This window comes from Mustelus asterias, chromosome 11 (genome assembly GCF_964213995.1).
Source record: "Mustelus asterias chromosome 11, sMusAst1.hap1.1, whole genome shotgun sequence".
Taxonomy (NCBI): Eukaryota; Metazoa; Chordata; class Chondrichthyes; order Carcharhiniformes; family Triakidae; genus Mustelus; species Mustelus asterias.
Window position 1 is genome coordinate 79,121,124 of NC_135811.1, and position 15,995 is coordinate 79,137,118.

General features: G+C 43.0%; 1 protein-coding gene across 13 annotated transcripts in view; it reads right to left on the minus strand.

Annotated features, from left to right (window-relative positions):
* gpatch8 (G patch domain containing 8) overlaps nucleotides 1–15,995 on the minus strand; it is a 183,530-nt gene that overhangs the window by 77,539 nt on the left and 89,996 nt on the right. For all 13 annotated transcript variants that reach the window (XM_078223832.1, XM_078223823.1, XM_078223821.1 and 10 more), the window contains one exon: nucleotides 7,263–7,349. In XM_078223832.1, the coding sequence (XP_078079958.1) occupies nucleotides 7,263–7,349 (87 nt within the window). The remainder of the gene's footprint in view (nucleotides 1–7,262; nucleotides 7,350–15,995) is intronic.

Below are 15,995 nucleotides of genomic sequence, written 5' to 3' on the forward strand. Positions count from 1 at the left end.
ACAAATGCCCTCAACCCGCCCAAATCCATTCATGCAGCTCCAATCAAATTTAAACAAGGCACAATTATATAGACGGTCAAAAAAAATTCCTTTCATCACATTTTTTCTGCATAAGAAAAGCACTTTAAAATTCCTGGAAGATCACCCCCAGTACTGAACAACTGTAAAATGCAAGAGAAAATGACTATACCAAATCATGTACTAAATGAAACAGATTTCTGGTCATGGGGTACCAAACCGTTCACAAACAGACCATGGGCAGACAATATTTAGTGAGCCTTCATAAAAAGAAACTGCTTTGCACTGTCCCACAAGGCGTGCAAACAACCAATAAAAATTGTTCTTATGTAGACTGAGGCAAATTAAGTGAGGATTTTGTGCTTCAGTTATCCTTAAATGATGGTTCGTGATTTTTAAACACAATGTTTTGATATCTCACAACTTAGGGGGCAGCACTGCTGCCTCACAGCACCAGGGACCCGTGTTCAATTCCACCTTTAGGTGACTGTATGGCATGTGCACATTTCCCCCGTGTCTGCAGGAGTTTCCTCCAGGTTCTCGGTTTCCTCCCACGGTCCAAAGATGTGTAGGTTAGATTAACTGGCCATGGTAAATTGTCCTTTAGTTTCCCAAGATGTGTAGGTTAGGTGGATTAGCCATTGGATAGGGCGGAGTGGTGGCCCTCGTAAGGTACTGTCAATGCAGACTTGAATGGTCAAATGGTCTCCTTCTGCACTGTAGGGATTCTATAATTCTATGATTATTGGAAAGGACGTGAAGTGTTGGGAACCCTGTTTTTAGTTTATTTTCATGTTCAATCCAGCTCTAATTTAATATTTAATCAATGATCAGAATTGTCAAATCAGTATAGCCCATAAAAATGAAAGCTGGTCTTCATTATTGGAAAATCTGAACTGAACAATTAAAGATTTCTGAAGTTTTAATGAGGCAATTAGATTCACGCTATCCAAATGTGTGAGAGTATGCACAATAACTTCAAGGCTAGAACAGATTATGTGCACTGAACTGAAGGTTATCACAATAGTCAAACCTGGTAATAAAACATTTCCTCTCTTGGCTGCAAATAATCATAGAATTCCTACAGTGTAGAAGGAGGCCATTTGGCCCATCGAGTCTGCACCGACCACAATCCCACCCAGGCCCTATTCCCATAACCCCACATATTTACCCTTCGTAGCTCCAGGGACCTGGTTTCGATTCTCGGTTTGGGTCACTGCCTGTGTGCAGTTTGCACATTCTTCCCGTGTCTGCGTGGGTTTTCTCCGAGTACTCCGGTTTCCTCCCACAGTTTAAAGGTGTGCAGGTTAGGTTGATTGGCCATGCTAGATTGCCCCTTAGTGTCAGGGGATAACATTTCCACAACATTTGAATTTTCCCTCCATTTCAAAAAACACACTTAGCTTGATTTTTAAACAGCTGTTTGATCAGTTGGTTGAGGAATTTTGTGCTGAGGTAAACCCATTACATGCACTGATCAACAGCTAAGTGCCGGAAAACGATGAAAAATGCGTGCATATTTCACCAGTTTCGAAGACTGCAAAACATTTAAAATGTTCCACTCCACTAATGGCAGTAAACCTATCTAGTGAATATATTTTGAGACATTAGTGCCAGGCAGACAATTGTACAGCAAAACAAATGTCCATGCCTTTGTTTGGGCCAAAATTCAATTTTTGAACTATGCTGTAAAGCAACAATCATGGTTGATCACTGCTATCACCCTCACATAATCTCTATTACTGCTTGCCAATGTGCAAAAGATATCCAAAGTAATCTATGTTGCAACTAGAGATTGGATTGATAATGGTTTGTATGGTGCTTTCTAAACATGGCCCGGCAGCAAGAAGTCACAAGGGTTGACAGGTGACAAAACACTGCTGCCTCACAGCTCCAGGGACCTGGGTTTAATTCTGGCTTTAGGTGACTGGATGGGTGTTTGCACATTCTCATGTCTGCGTGGGTTTCCTCCAGGTGCTCCGGTTTCCTCCCACAGTCCAAAGATGTGCGGGTTAGGTGGATTGGCCATGCTAAATTGCCCCTTAGTGTCCCAAGATGTACAGGTTAGATAGATTAACCATGGTAAATGTGTTGGGTTACTGGGATAGGGCAGGGGGTGAGACTGGGTAAGATACTCTGCCAGAGAGTTGGCGCAGACTCGAGGGGCCTATGGCCTTTTCTGCGCTGTCGGGAGTCTATGAAGCTCAGCACAATAAACAGCAGCACTTTGTAAACCACAAACAGTCAACAAATGGTGAGTGGATTAAGCAGGCCCTCATCGGGATCCAAATAAACTGGGCATTCTTTTAGAAAGTTAATAATCTTGATTTTGCAGTACTGCAAATTATTAAATAATAAATCATCCTCCCACAGTTAAACTTTCTTGCTTTCTGCTCACAACAGCAGAATAGATACTTAATCATACTGTAAATAACACTTTACATTCAATCTTTCTTCAATTTTAAATTTTCAATCCAGGCCAGCAAATTAATTTCTTGATCGAATTACTGACCTCTAGTGGTGATCTCTGGTCTATCTATCGTGCACATTCTGAAAATATTAACTTTTCTACAAGTTCAATTGCATGCAAATTTTCCTGATATTGTAAACCCATCATATTAATTCAATGCTATATCAAAGTAAGTTTCAAAGTATTAGGACAGGTCACAGCTGCACATTTCATAGTTGGAAAACTGGACTTCCCGGCAAGTTGGGAGGAAACCAAGGAGGAAAATCCTACTTGTCCTCACCAATCCACCTGGCACTGATGCATCAATCTGTGACTGTATTGGTTGGAGTGGCCACACCCAGTCCTTGCGGAGGTGAAGTCCCTTCTTCACACTGAGGCTATCCTCCATCATGTTGGACGACACTGCGCTAAATGGGATGGGCTTCGAACAGATCGTGCAACTCAAGACTGCCGCCGTGAGCCATCAGCAGCTGCAGAATTGTACTCAACCACAATATGTAACCTCATGGCCCTGCATATTCCCCATTCTACCATTACCACAAAGCCAGTGGATCAAACCTGGTTCAATAAAGAGTGCAGGAGGGTACTGCAGGTTCCAGAATAGAATGGGATGAATTTTAGGGGAATTTGTAATGAGGTTGGGTCAAGATGCAAGTGGAAATCAGTGGAGGCAGAGCTAGTCGGCATGTCTTAAAATGAGATGTCAACTTGGTGAAGCTACAACATAGAACTGCTCCAAACAGTAGACATGATGTGGACATGCCGGCGTTGGACTGGAGTAAACACAGTAAGAAGTCTCACAACACCAGGTTAAAGTCCAACAGGTTTATTTGGTAGCAAAAGCCACTTACCAAATAAACCAAACAGTAGAAGCAGCATGCAGCAGAAAGTTCAGTGATCCCACAATCCATGCATCAGATCTAAACTCTGCAGTCCTGCCACATCCAGTTGTGAATGATGGTGGACAATTAAACAACTAGCCAGAAGGGAAGGCTCCGCTAATATCCCCACTCTCAATGATGGGCGGGCCCAATGCAGCAGTGTAAAGGACAAGATTGAAGCATTTGCAACCATTTTCAGCCTGAAGTGCCAAATGGATGATCTATCTCAGCCTCCTCCCAAGGTCCCCAGCCTCTGTCTTCAGCCAATTCAACTCACTCCACGATATCAAGAAATGGCTGAGGCACAAAGGCTCAGTATTGCAAAGGCTCTGACAACATTCTGTCAATAATACTAAAGACATGTGCTCTCGAACTAACCACGCTCCCAGCCAAACTGTTCCAGTACAGCTACTACACCGGTATCCACCCATCAATGTGGAAAATTGTCCAGGTTGTTTCCTGTCCGTATAAAGCAGGAGAAATCCAATCCAGACAACTACTGCTCCATCCAGGAGTCTTCTCTCAATCATCAGCAAAGTGATGGAAGGTGTTGCCAACAGTGCTAACAAGCAGCACTCAGAGCAAAAACCTGCTCACTGACGTGCAGTTTGGGTTTCACCAGGACCACTCGGCTCCTAACCTTATCACACCTCAGTGCAATCACAGAGAAGAGCGTGATTTTTGATAGTGTTCAGGCTTGGGCTGATAAATGGCAGGCAACATTCGTGCCACACAAATGCCAGGCAATGGCTATCTCCCACAAGGGAGAATGTAACCATCACCCCTTAATATTCAATTGTACGACCATTGCTGAATCCCCCACTCTCAACACCCTGGGGATTACCATTGATCAGAAACTGAACTGGGGACCAGCCATGTAAATACTGTGACTACAAGAGCAAATCAAAAGCTAGAAACCCTGCAGAGAGTAGCTCACCTCCTGATTCCCTGTCCATCATCTACAAGGCATTGATTAAGAGTTTGATGCCTGATGAGTGCTGCTCCAAAAATCCCTGAGCTAAAGACCATCCAGAATGAAGCAGCCCTTTTGATTGGCACTCCGTTCACCACCTTAAACAGTCACTCCCTTCACTACCACAGTGCCAACTCTGTACCATCTACAAGACGCATTGCAACTTGCCACGCCTCCTTTAAAAGCGTTTTCCAAACCAATGACCTCTATAAGACATGGGAGCAGAATTAGGCCCCGAGGCCCATTGAGTCTGCTCCGCCATTCAATCATGGCTGATATTTTTCTCATCCCCATTCTCCTGCCTTTTCCCCCATAACCCCTGATCCCCTTATTAATCAAGAACCTATCTATCTCTGTCTTAAAGACACTCAATGACCTGGCCTCCACAGCCTTCTGCGGCAAAGAGTTCCACAGATTCACCACTCTCTGGCTGAAGAAATTCCTCCTCATCTCTGTTTTAAAGAATCGTCCCTTTAGCCTGAGGTTGTGCCCTCTGGTTTTAGCTTTTCCTACACCAGGTTAAAGTCCAACAGGTTTATTTGGTAGAAAAAGTCACACAAGCTTTCGGAGCTCCAAGCCCCTTCTTCAGGTGAGTGGGAATTCTGTTCACAAACAGGGCATATAAAGACACAAACTCAATTTACATGAATAATGGTTGGAATGCGAATACTTACAACTAATCAAGTCTTTAAGAAACAAAACAACGTGAGTGGAGAGAGCATCAAGACAGGCTAAAAAGATGTGTATTGTCTCCAGACAAGACAGCCAGTGAAACTCTGAAGGTCCAGGCAACTGTGGGGGTTACAGATAGTGTGACATGAACCCAATATCCCGGTTGAGGCCGTCCTCGTGTGTGCGGAACTTGGCTATCAGTTTCTGCTCAGCGACTCTGCGCCGTCGTGTGTCGCGAAGGCCGCCTTGGAGAACGCTTACCCGAACGCTTACTTGTGTGGCTTTTGCTACCAAATAAACCTGTTGGACTTTAACCTGGTGTTGTTAAACTTCTTACTGTGTTTACCCCAGTCCAACACCGGCATCTCCACATCTAGCTTTTCCTACCAGTGGAAACATCCTCTCCATGTCCACTCTCTCCAGGCCTCGCAATATCATGTCAGTTTCAATAAGATCCCCCTCATCCTTCTAAACTCCAACGAGTACAGACCCAGAGTCCTCAACTGTTCCTCATACGACAAGGTCTTCATTCCAGGGACCATTCTTGTGAACTTCCTCTAGACCCTTTCCAAGGCCAGCACATCCTTCCTTAGATGCGGAGCCCAAAATTGCTCACAATACTCCAAATGGGGTCTGACCAGAGCCTTATACAGCCTCAGAAGTACATCCCTGCTCTTGTATTCTAGCCCTCTCGACATGAATGCTAACATCGCATTTGCCTTCCTAACTGCCGACTGAACCTGCGCGTTAACTTTGAGAATCTTGAACAAGGACTCCCAATTCCCTTTGTGCTTCTGATTTCCTAAGCATTTCCCCATTTAAAAAATAGTTTATACCTCAATTCCTGCTTCCAAAGTGCATAACCTCACACTTTTCCACATTGTATTCCATCTGCCACTTCTTTGCCCACTCTCCTAACCTGTCCACGTTCTTTTGCAGTCTCCCTGCTTCCTCAATACTACCTGTCCCTCTACATATCTTTGTATCATCTGAAAACTTAGCAACAGTGCCTTCAGTTCCTTCTTCCAAATCGTTAAGTATATTGTGAAAAGTTATGGTCCCAGCACCGACCCCTGAGGCACATCACTAGTCAGCGGTGACAAGGGCAACAAACACATGCGAATACCATCACCTGCAAGTTCCCCTCCAAGTATCTAAACCATTGTGACTTGTAATTAAATCGCTGTTCCTTCACTGCTGCTGGGTGAAAATGCTGCAACTCCCTCCCGAACAGCACCATGGGTGCAACTGCAGCAGCAGTTTAAGGACCACCTTCTCAAGGGCAATTAGGGATAGGCAACAATGCCCACGTAAAGAATATATAAAAATCAAAAACGGGAGCCACCACCTCTTTGCCCCTCCAAAATCCAGTGATATGGATACCAATTGAAAGAACCATACTACCAAAAGTCAATTCGTTGAGATAAGCTAACACAGCACAGATTAAGGCGCACCTTAGCATCCAAGAATACGTCCTAAGCGAGCAGCATCCACTACCCAGGACAGTAGGGTGCATGGGAAAACCATCAACTCCAAGTTCTTAAATCAGGTCGCACAGAATTCCCATGTGTACCTATATTACCAGTCCTTCATCAGTGCTGGGTCAAATTTCTTACCTGACAGCATTGCGCAAGGACCTTATTCATGAAAAATGCAGCAGTTCAGGAAGATGCTCACTAGTCCTTTCTCGTGGGCAACTAAGGGATGAGGAATTTGCCTTGCCAGTGAAGCCCACAGTTCGACGATGAAAAACAAGATATTCTCTCAGAACATTATAGCATTTCACCATTTACTTTTAGCCAACTAATATTAAAAAGCATTAACTTTGGTGTGCACATTTTAAGAAACTATTTTTCGCCAATGGTTCAAGTCAGTGTTCATATCAACACAATTTCTCAACTTTTACAATTGCGTGTTTCATTTTGTTAAAAAAATACTTGAAGGGATTGAAACTAAGTGTGAGCTCATGTTAGCTGACTTTAGTGTGTAATAAGGAGATATTAATTGTTGTTACTTTTCAGCATTTCCAGTGGTCAGTAAAACCAGGAATACTACTTTAATGCAAAATACAGTCCTGGCAGGAAATTAAACAATCAGAGAGCAAGTGGAAGCACAAGCATGCATTTTTGTGACTTCGCTCAGACAACTTTTCTTTTGTTTCTACATAATAATTGCTGGTCATACACACACTGAGGGAGACACTGGACCCTCAGCACTGCAGAGTGTCTGAAAACATCTGCTTTATTACCTTATACTTTTGTCGGAGTTCTTCAGTGTCCTGCTTTTCCACCTCCATAACACGGCGGCGTTCTGTTGCATCATCTGCATAATCAAGCTATGACAAGGGGAAGATGCATTTGTTACAGTCAATGTGTAATCATAACAAATGTTTGCATTCTAATAAAGTGGGTTAGCAATATAAATGGAGTGGAATAAAAATCAACACTTGAATCAACTCATTCTGAATGTGTGTGGTGTTGTTTGCCTCAATTTAAATTAGCTTTTGCCAACATTGTTGATTGATTTCCTTAAAATGTAAATTTATTTTGGGATTGAAAGATACCAAGTATTTCCAAAGTGCATTTCGCATATCTGACAGATTACTTAACTAACCTGGTCTATTCTTTGCCCACTCCCACTTTCACCCTTTGCAATGTTACAAGGATGTGGCTTTTTTTTTAAAGAAACAGATACAATTTCTTGTGCCTCTTTATCCTGACTGGATTTTAATAAACTGTAATGTTATTAAGACAATGGGGTGTGCCTGCCAGCCATAATACAGAACTTGCATTCCACCCAAGCGGGATTTAAAGAGAACAAGCACTCGAACAACCCCTGAGGTTGAAAGACCCATCTCTTCTTCACTTTAATGCCATCTCAAAACTGTTCAAAAGTTTCAGGGGTGAGACATGAAAAACGTTCTACAACACAATCACAACAGCAGACTAATTGAATTAAATTGTAATTGAATTCCTCTAGAATATACAGCCAATAGGACTTTAAGAACTGGTTTATCAAGCAAAATAGACACGAGTAGAAATTGGAAGGATATACTGAAAGGCTGCAAAGAATTGTGCATTTCTCTTTCGAAAATGTTGTGCACAGATATCACAGAGTAACCATCCCAAGAAAAGAAAGTCTACTGAAAACTAAGATCATTTGGGGATAAAATGTGGAAATCCACTCTGTACAGCTACACCTCGGAAGACAACTAAACAAAACAGCTGCAAAGTGGAATCACTGTATTTAGCCCAGTGAAAGGAGAGTTACCCGCATATTCCTTTAATTGTTTATCTTTTGCTCAAACTGTAAAAATCTTGACACAGTTAAAGCTCCATTTAGCTCAGTTGGCTGGACAGCTGGTTCATGATGCAGAGCGACGCCAACAGCATGGGTTCAATTCTCGTACTGACTGAGGTTATTCATGAAGGCCCCGCCTTCTCAACCATGCCCCTTGCCTGAGGTGTGGTGATCCTCGGATTAAATCACCACCAGTCAGCTTTCCCCCTCAAAGGGGAGATCAGCCTCTGGTCATCTGGGACTACGGCGACTTTATCTTTACCTAAAAATCTTAACGTCTAATGGGTGGCACAGTAGCACAATGGTTAGCACTGCTGCTCCACAGCTCCAGGGACTTGGGTTCGAATCCCGGCTCGGGTCGCTGTCTGTGTGGAGTTTGCACATTCTCCCCGTGTCTGCGTGGGTTTCCTCCGGGTGCTCCGGTTTCCTCCCACAGTCCAAAGATATGCGGGCTAGGTTGATTGGCCATTCTAAATTGCCCCTTAGTGTCCCGGGATGCATAGGTTAGAGGGGTTAGTGGGTAACTATGTAGGGATATGGGGATAGGGCCGAATGGCCTCTTTCTGCACTGTATGATTCTATGTACGTATTCTGCCATTTGTGTGTGTGAGGCCCCAAGAAATGTGTGCACCAAATGAATGAGCTTTATAATTTATCTTTTTTCTTATTTGGGAAGAAGGATAGACCAACTTGTCTTGTTCTTTGATTTAACTCAGAAAACCTGTCTGGTTAATTCTTCATGATCAGACAGTGGCAGTTTTGGCAAGGCACATCCTCATTAAAATCACAACTAAACCCTGTTACAACCAGATACGGAGTGGTAAATTAGGAGAGTCAATTGTTACCCCTCCTCATGTGGTCATTACAGCAGGCGTTTCCAATCAGTTGTGCAATAACTACGTGTTGGAGGACAAGATGGCTGAAGGTGTAATACAAGATGGGCGATACCCAAAAATCAGCTTTGGATATTACATGCTGGTTCCATCAGCATTCAACTAATGATTTTGCCTAGAATTATTGAAGCTAATTGAAACGGGTTTGAAACTATGCCAGAAAGAGGACAACCCCGGGACTGTCAATCATAAGTTTGTTCCTCCTACAATCAGCTGCCTAAACTTGAGGGTCTTGAAGATCTATTTTCTCTAATGTCTTCCCATACAAATGTGTTATGATAGACGTTCAAACAGTTCAAAAATCGTATACAATAGATATCAGTTCAAGATGACCAATTGGCACAAGGTCGAAATTAGTAATGTTAGTGCATAGATACCAGCAGCTAAAATGTGTGTTCAGCGATGCAACAGTTTGTGAATCCTAAAATAACAATATTGCCATGGCCATAGATGTACATAGAGGGGCGAGGGTGTGAAAATTTATATTTCAAAAGAAATTGTCAAGAGTGCTTGCGAGGCCAGAGACACAATGGGCATTACAAAAGGAGGAAAACAGGAGGGAGCAATTATGGGGTGAGGTGAGCAGATCCAAAGCAAAAGTTTGAAGTGGAAGGAACGGGGAAGACATAAAGGCAGGAGCTAGATAAAAAGTTTCACGGGAGGACGTCTTGCTGCAAGACTCTTATGACTGATTTAGTATTTCCCTGTATTTCTTAATTCTCTTGTTTTTAAAAAAAAAACACCAAGTTTCATCATGACAAACAATCAGCATAAATCACTCCCCAAGTGTACTTAATGTAAGAAAATATAAGACCACAAATCAATTCCTCAAAGCCACAATTCAATTTCCATACTGACTAGTTAAATGATTGGTGTAGCAGAAACACCTCAAATTCAGGAAAAACATCTATTTTCCATCTATTTGACTTATTGATCTGGAAATTAATGAAAATTTGATATCTCAACTTGGTAAAAATATTTTCATTCCGTAATAAAATGAAACCTAACTTTACAGATTTTTGGCGTCACCTCGTATGTTCAGTAGTATTTAATTCCAGCCGCAGCTTTTTTTTTGCCTCCAAAGTTAGGGATTCTCATATCAGATTTCTACAAACACAAGTCTCGGGCATATCTTTAAATTGTTGGGTTTTGACAGTTTGCAGCCAGGCCACTAGATGGAGGGGCACACTACGTTGAGACATTATGAAATTCTAGCTCGAATTGGTTGTTGCAATATAAAACTGCTGCAGCAATCAACTTAATATCGACCAAAGGTATTACTGACCAACGGTGACATGCTATTCCAGCTGAACCACTTGTTAAGTACTTGAATAACGACCATTTATTAAGAAAAACATGATTCAGTTTCTTCAGTCTGGTCATTACTACTTCATAAAATTCAAATTCTGAACACCAAGAAAAAATGGCTCGCTCGATCAAACTAGTCATGGATTTCTGAAATTAAAACATTGACCCTTGTCTGCCTAAGGGCTACTAAATATAGTATTGCTAATACAATAACATATTTTGAAGTAAACTGGAGTATAAATTGTACATTTACAGAGATCAACAGTTCTTAGCAGCAAACGCAACTTCGTATGATTACATCTAATGCAGTGTGTCAAAATTAGTCATGACACAAATGATTGAGGGTTAAAACCTATCCTTATCAGATAGCTCAGCAACTCTAAAACTAGTCTGAATTTTGCCTCAGTACCTTCAACCTCACCTTACTGGCCTAGTTTCAGAGTCCTCGATTTCATATGAGGCAATTTGGTTTGTTACGCCTTGGTGAAATCCTCAGTTAAACTGTAAATGTCAACACTGGAGGGCTTTTACCTGAGATTTCATAACAGGTTTTTAAACTTGCATCTTTAATGGACAGCTTGCAAGAAAAAAAAGTATTAACCTCGTGGAATATCATGATCAGATGGTCATCATTAATCACCATCTCTCAATAAGTTACTAGCTGGCATCAGTTAATGGACAATACTGACTTTGAAACTTGAATCAAGTTCCTTGGAACCAGCTCATAATGTACAAAATTCAATCTTTCTTTTGTTTTTAGCTTCCATCAACATTAGCTCCCGTCTGTTGCAGACTCTGGACTACAGGCGACAAGCACATCAGCTGCAATTCCCTAATCATAAGTTTTAGAACAATTATCGTTTCCGTCACTTTTCTCGCCCTCCCTTTTCATAAATAGCCTTCTGTGCATTAAGCCCCACCCTGCCAGTTTGCTGCTGTTTGATGAAGGCAGCTATAAATCTAATTAAACTATAACGACATTAAGGGAGTTCATATCAAGATGTTCATGAGGGGCAGGCGTGCCAGAGCAGGGCAGGCGCACCAGAGGCAAGTGTGCATGTGCGAGATGAGTCAGTGCGAGAGAGAGGGGGGCGTGTGCATGCTTATTTTGAAGCTATGCCCCCTTGTTCTAGTTTCACCTGCCAGTGGACACATCTTCCCTGCTTCTATCTTACCTATTCCCTTCATAATTTTATACTTTTTATATAAGATCCCCGCTCATTCTTCTAAATTCCAATGAGTATAGCCCCAGTCTACTCAGTCTTTCCTCATAAGCCAACCCTCTCAACTCCAGAATTAACTTAGTGAATCTTCTCTGCACCTCCACAGTGCCAGTGTATCCTTTCTCAAGTGAGACCAAAACTGTACACAGTACTCCAGGTGTGGCCTCACCAGCACCTTATACAGCTGCAACATGATCTCCCTGTTTTAAACTCCATCCCTCTAACAATGAAGGACAAAATTCCATTTGCAAGGGAGAGAGAGAGAGAGGTACATGTATCAGATACAGGCATCAGCTTCCCAGCATCATTTCTCCTTGATTGGGAGAGGCTGTTCAAGGGTAAATCCACATCTGGTATGTGGGAGTCTTTTAAGGAGCAGTTGATAGGAGTGCAGGACAGGCATGTGCCTGTAAAAAGGAAGGATAGGAAAGGTAGGATTCGAGAGCCGTGGATAACCAGAGAAATTGTGGGTCTAATCAAAAAGAAAAAAAAGGCATACATAAGGTCCAGGCAGCTAAAAACAGATGGAGCACTGGAGGAATACAGAGAAAGTAGAAAAGAACTCAAACAGGGAGTTAGAAGGGCAAAAAGGGGTCACAAATTGTCCTTGGCAGACAGGATTAAGGAGAATCCCAAGGTATTTTATACACACGTTAGGAACAAGAGGTTTGTCAGAGAAAGAGTCGGACCTCTCAAGAACAAAGGGGAATTATGCTGAGATCCCAAGAAAGTAGGTGAGATCCTAAATTAATACTTTGCATCAGTATTCACAAAGGAGAGGGACACGTTGATTGGTAGTGTCTCAGAGGGATGTGTAGACCCGTTAGAACAAATCGCAATTACAAGGGAGGAAGTGTTAGGTGTTTTAGGAAGCATTAAGGTAGACAAATCCCCAGGGCCAGATGGCATCTGTCCTAGATTACTGAGAGAGACAAGAGATGAAATTGCTGGGCCTCTAACAGAAATCTTTGTTTCTTCATTGGACACAGGTGAGGTCCCAGAGGATTAGAGGATAGCAAATGCGGTCCTGTTATTTAAGAAGGGTAGCAAGGATAACCCGGGAAATTATAGGCCAGTGAGCTTGACGTCCGTGGTAGGGAAATTGTTGGAGAAGATTCTTAGAGATAGGATCTATACACATTTAGAACTGAATAGTCTCATTAGCGATAGACAACATGGTTTTGTACGAGGGAGGTCATGCCTCACAAATTTGGTTGTTTTTTTTGAGGAGGTGACAAAAATGATTGACGAGGGAAGGGCCGTGGATGTCGTCTACATGGATTTTAGTAAAGCATTTGACAAGGTCTCTCATGGGACCTTCTCATGGGGCTGGTGCATAACAGGATCAAAGGTGAACTAGCTAGATGGGTACAGAACTGGCTTGGCCATAGAAGACAGAGGGTAGCAGTGGAGGGGTCTTTTTCTGATTGGAGGTCTGTGACTAGTGGTGTTCCGCAGGGCTCTGTACTGGGATCTCTGCTGTTTGTGATATATATAAATGATTTGGAAGATGATGTAGCTGGTCTGATTAGTAAGTTTGTGGACGATAGTGATGAACATTGTCAGAGAATACAGCAGGATATAGATAGGCTGGAAAATTGGGCGGAGAAATGGCAGATGGAATTTAATCCAGATAAATGCGAAGTGTTGCATTTTGGTAGATCTAATGCAGGGGGGAGCTATACAATAAATGGCAGAATCATCAGGAGTATAGACACACAGAGGGAACTGGGTGTGCAAGTCCACAGATCCTTAAAGGTGGCAGCACAGGTGGAAAAGGTGGTAAAGAAGGCATATGGCATGCTTGCCTTTATTGGACGGGGCATAGAGTATAAAAGTTGGCATATGATGTTGCAGTTATATAGAACATTGGTTAGGCCACATTTGGAACACTGCGTCCAGTTCTGGTCGCCACACTACCAGAAGGACGTGGAGGCTTTGGAGAGAGTCCAGAAAAGGTTTACCAGGATGTTGCCTGGTATGGAGGGTATTAAGCTATGAGGTGAGATTGAGTAAACTAGGGTTGTTCTTCCTGGAAAGACGGAGTTTAGGGGCGACCTAATAGAAGTTTATAAAATTATGAAGGGCATAGATAGGGTGAACAGTTGGAAGCTTTTTCCCAGGTAAGAAATGACAAACACAAGTGGTCACAAGTTCAAGGTAAGGGGGGCAAGGTTCAATACAGATATGCGGGGGACGTATTTTACACAGAGGGTGGTGGGGGCCTGGAATGCACTACCAAGCAAGGTGGTTGAGACAGACACGCTAGGATCATTTAAGACTTATCCAGATAGCCACATGAACAGACTGGGAATAGAGGGATACAAACAGATGGTCTAGTTAGGAACGCATGATCGGTGCAGGCTTGGAGGGCCGAAGGGCCTGTTCCTGTGCTGTATTGTTCTTGTTCTTAAAAATGACAAAGGGTAAAACTTAAGTTTTTTTTTAAACAAGAGATTTTTAAAATTAACAGATTATCCACTCAAAGTGGGTACTACTTCCAGGGGTTAAGTAACCATTGGAGGGTGGCTTGGCCAAGGGTCGTGAGGGGGCCATGTAGCTGGCAAATGTATGTGCATCTGTGTCTCCTTTCCTAATTCCTAACATATGAACATAGAACATAGAACAGTACAGCACAGAACAGGCCCTTCGGCCCACGATGTTGTGCCGAGCTTTATCTGAAACCAAGATCAAGCTATCCCACTCCCTATCATCCTGGTGTGCTCCATGTGCCTATCCAATAACCGCTTAAATGTTCCTAAAGTGTCTGACTCCACTATCACTGCAGGCAGTCCATTCCACACCCCAACCACTCTCTGCGTAAAGAACCTACCTCTCATATCCTTCCTATATCTCCCACCACGAACCCTATAGTTATGCCCCCTTGTAATAGCTCCATCCACCCGAGGAAATAGTCTTTGAACGTTCACTCTATCTATCCCCTTCATCATTTTATAAACCTCTATTAAGTCTCCCCTCAGCCTCCTCCGCTCCAGAGAGAACAGCCCTAGCTCCCTCAACCTTTCCTCATAAGACCTACCCTCCAAACCAGGCAGCATCCTGGTAAATCTCCTCTGCACTCTTTCCAGCACTCCCACATCCTTCTTATAGTGAGGTGACCAGAACTGCACACAATATTCCAAATGTGGTCTCACCAAGGTCCTGTACAGTTGCAGCATAACCCCACGGCTCTTAAACTCCAACCCCCTGTTAATAAAAGCTAACACACTATAGGCCTTCTTCACAGCTCTATCCACTTGAGTGGCAACCTTTAGAGATCTGTGGATATGGACCCCAAGATCTCTCTGTTCCTCCACAGTCTTCAGAACCCTACCTTTGACCCTGTAATCCACATTTAAATTAGTCCTACCAAAATGAATCACCTCACATTTATCAGGGTTAAACTCCATTTGCCATTTTTCAGCCCAGCTTTGCATCCTATCTATGTCTCTTTGCAGCCTACAACAGCCCTCCACCTCATCCACTACTCCACCAATCTTGGTGTCATCAGCAAATTTACTGATCCACCCTTCAGCTCCCTCCTCAAAGTCATTAATAAAAATCACAAAGAGCAGAGGACCAAGCACTGATCCCTGTGGCACTCCGCTAGCAACCTGCCTCCAATCTGAAAATTTTCCATCCACCACCACCCTCTGTCTTCGATCAGACAGCCAGTTACCTATCCAAGCGGCCAACTTTCCCTCTATTCCACACTTCCTCACTTTCATCATAAGCCGACCATGGGGGACCTTATCAAACGCCTGACTAAAATCCATGTATATGACATCAACTGCCCTACCTTCATCAACACACTTAGTTACCTCCTCAAAAAATTCAATCAAATTTGTGAGGCACGACTTGCCCTTCACGAATCCGTGCTGACTATCCCGGATTAATCCGCATCTTTCTAAATGGTCGTAAATCCCATCTCTAAGGACCTTTTCCATCAATTTACCAACCATCGAAGTAAGACTAACCGGTCTATAATTACCAGGGTCATTTCTATTCCCTTTCTTAAACAGAGGAACAACATTCGCCATTCTCCAGTCCTCTGGCACCATCCCCGTGGACAGCGAGGACCCAAAGATCAAAGCCAAAGGCTCTGCAATCTCATCCCTTGCCTCCCAAACAATCCTAGGATATATTTCATCAGGCCCAGGGGACTTATCGACCTTCAGTTTATTCAAAACTGCCAGGACATCCTCCCTCCGAACATCTATTTCCTCCAGCCTATTAGCCTGTAACACCTTCTCTTCC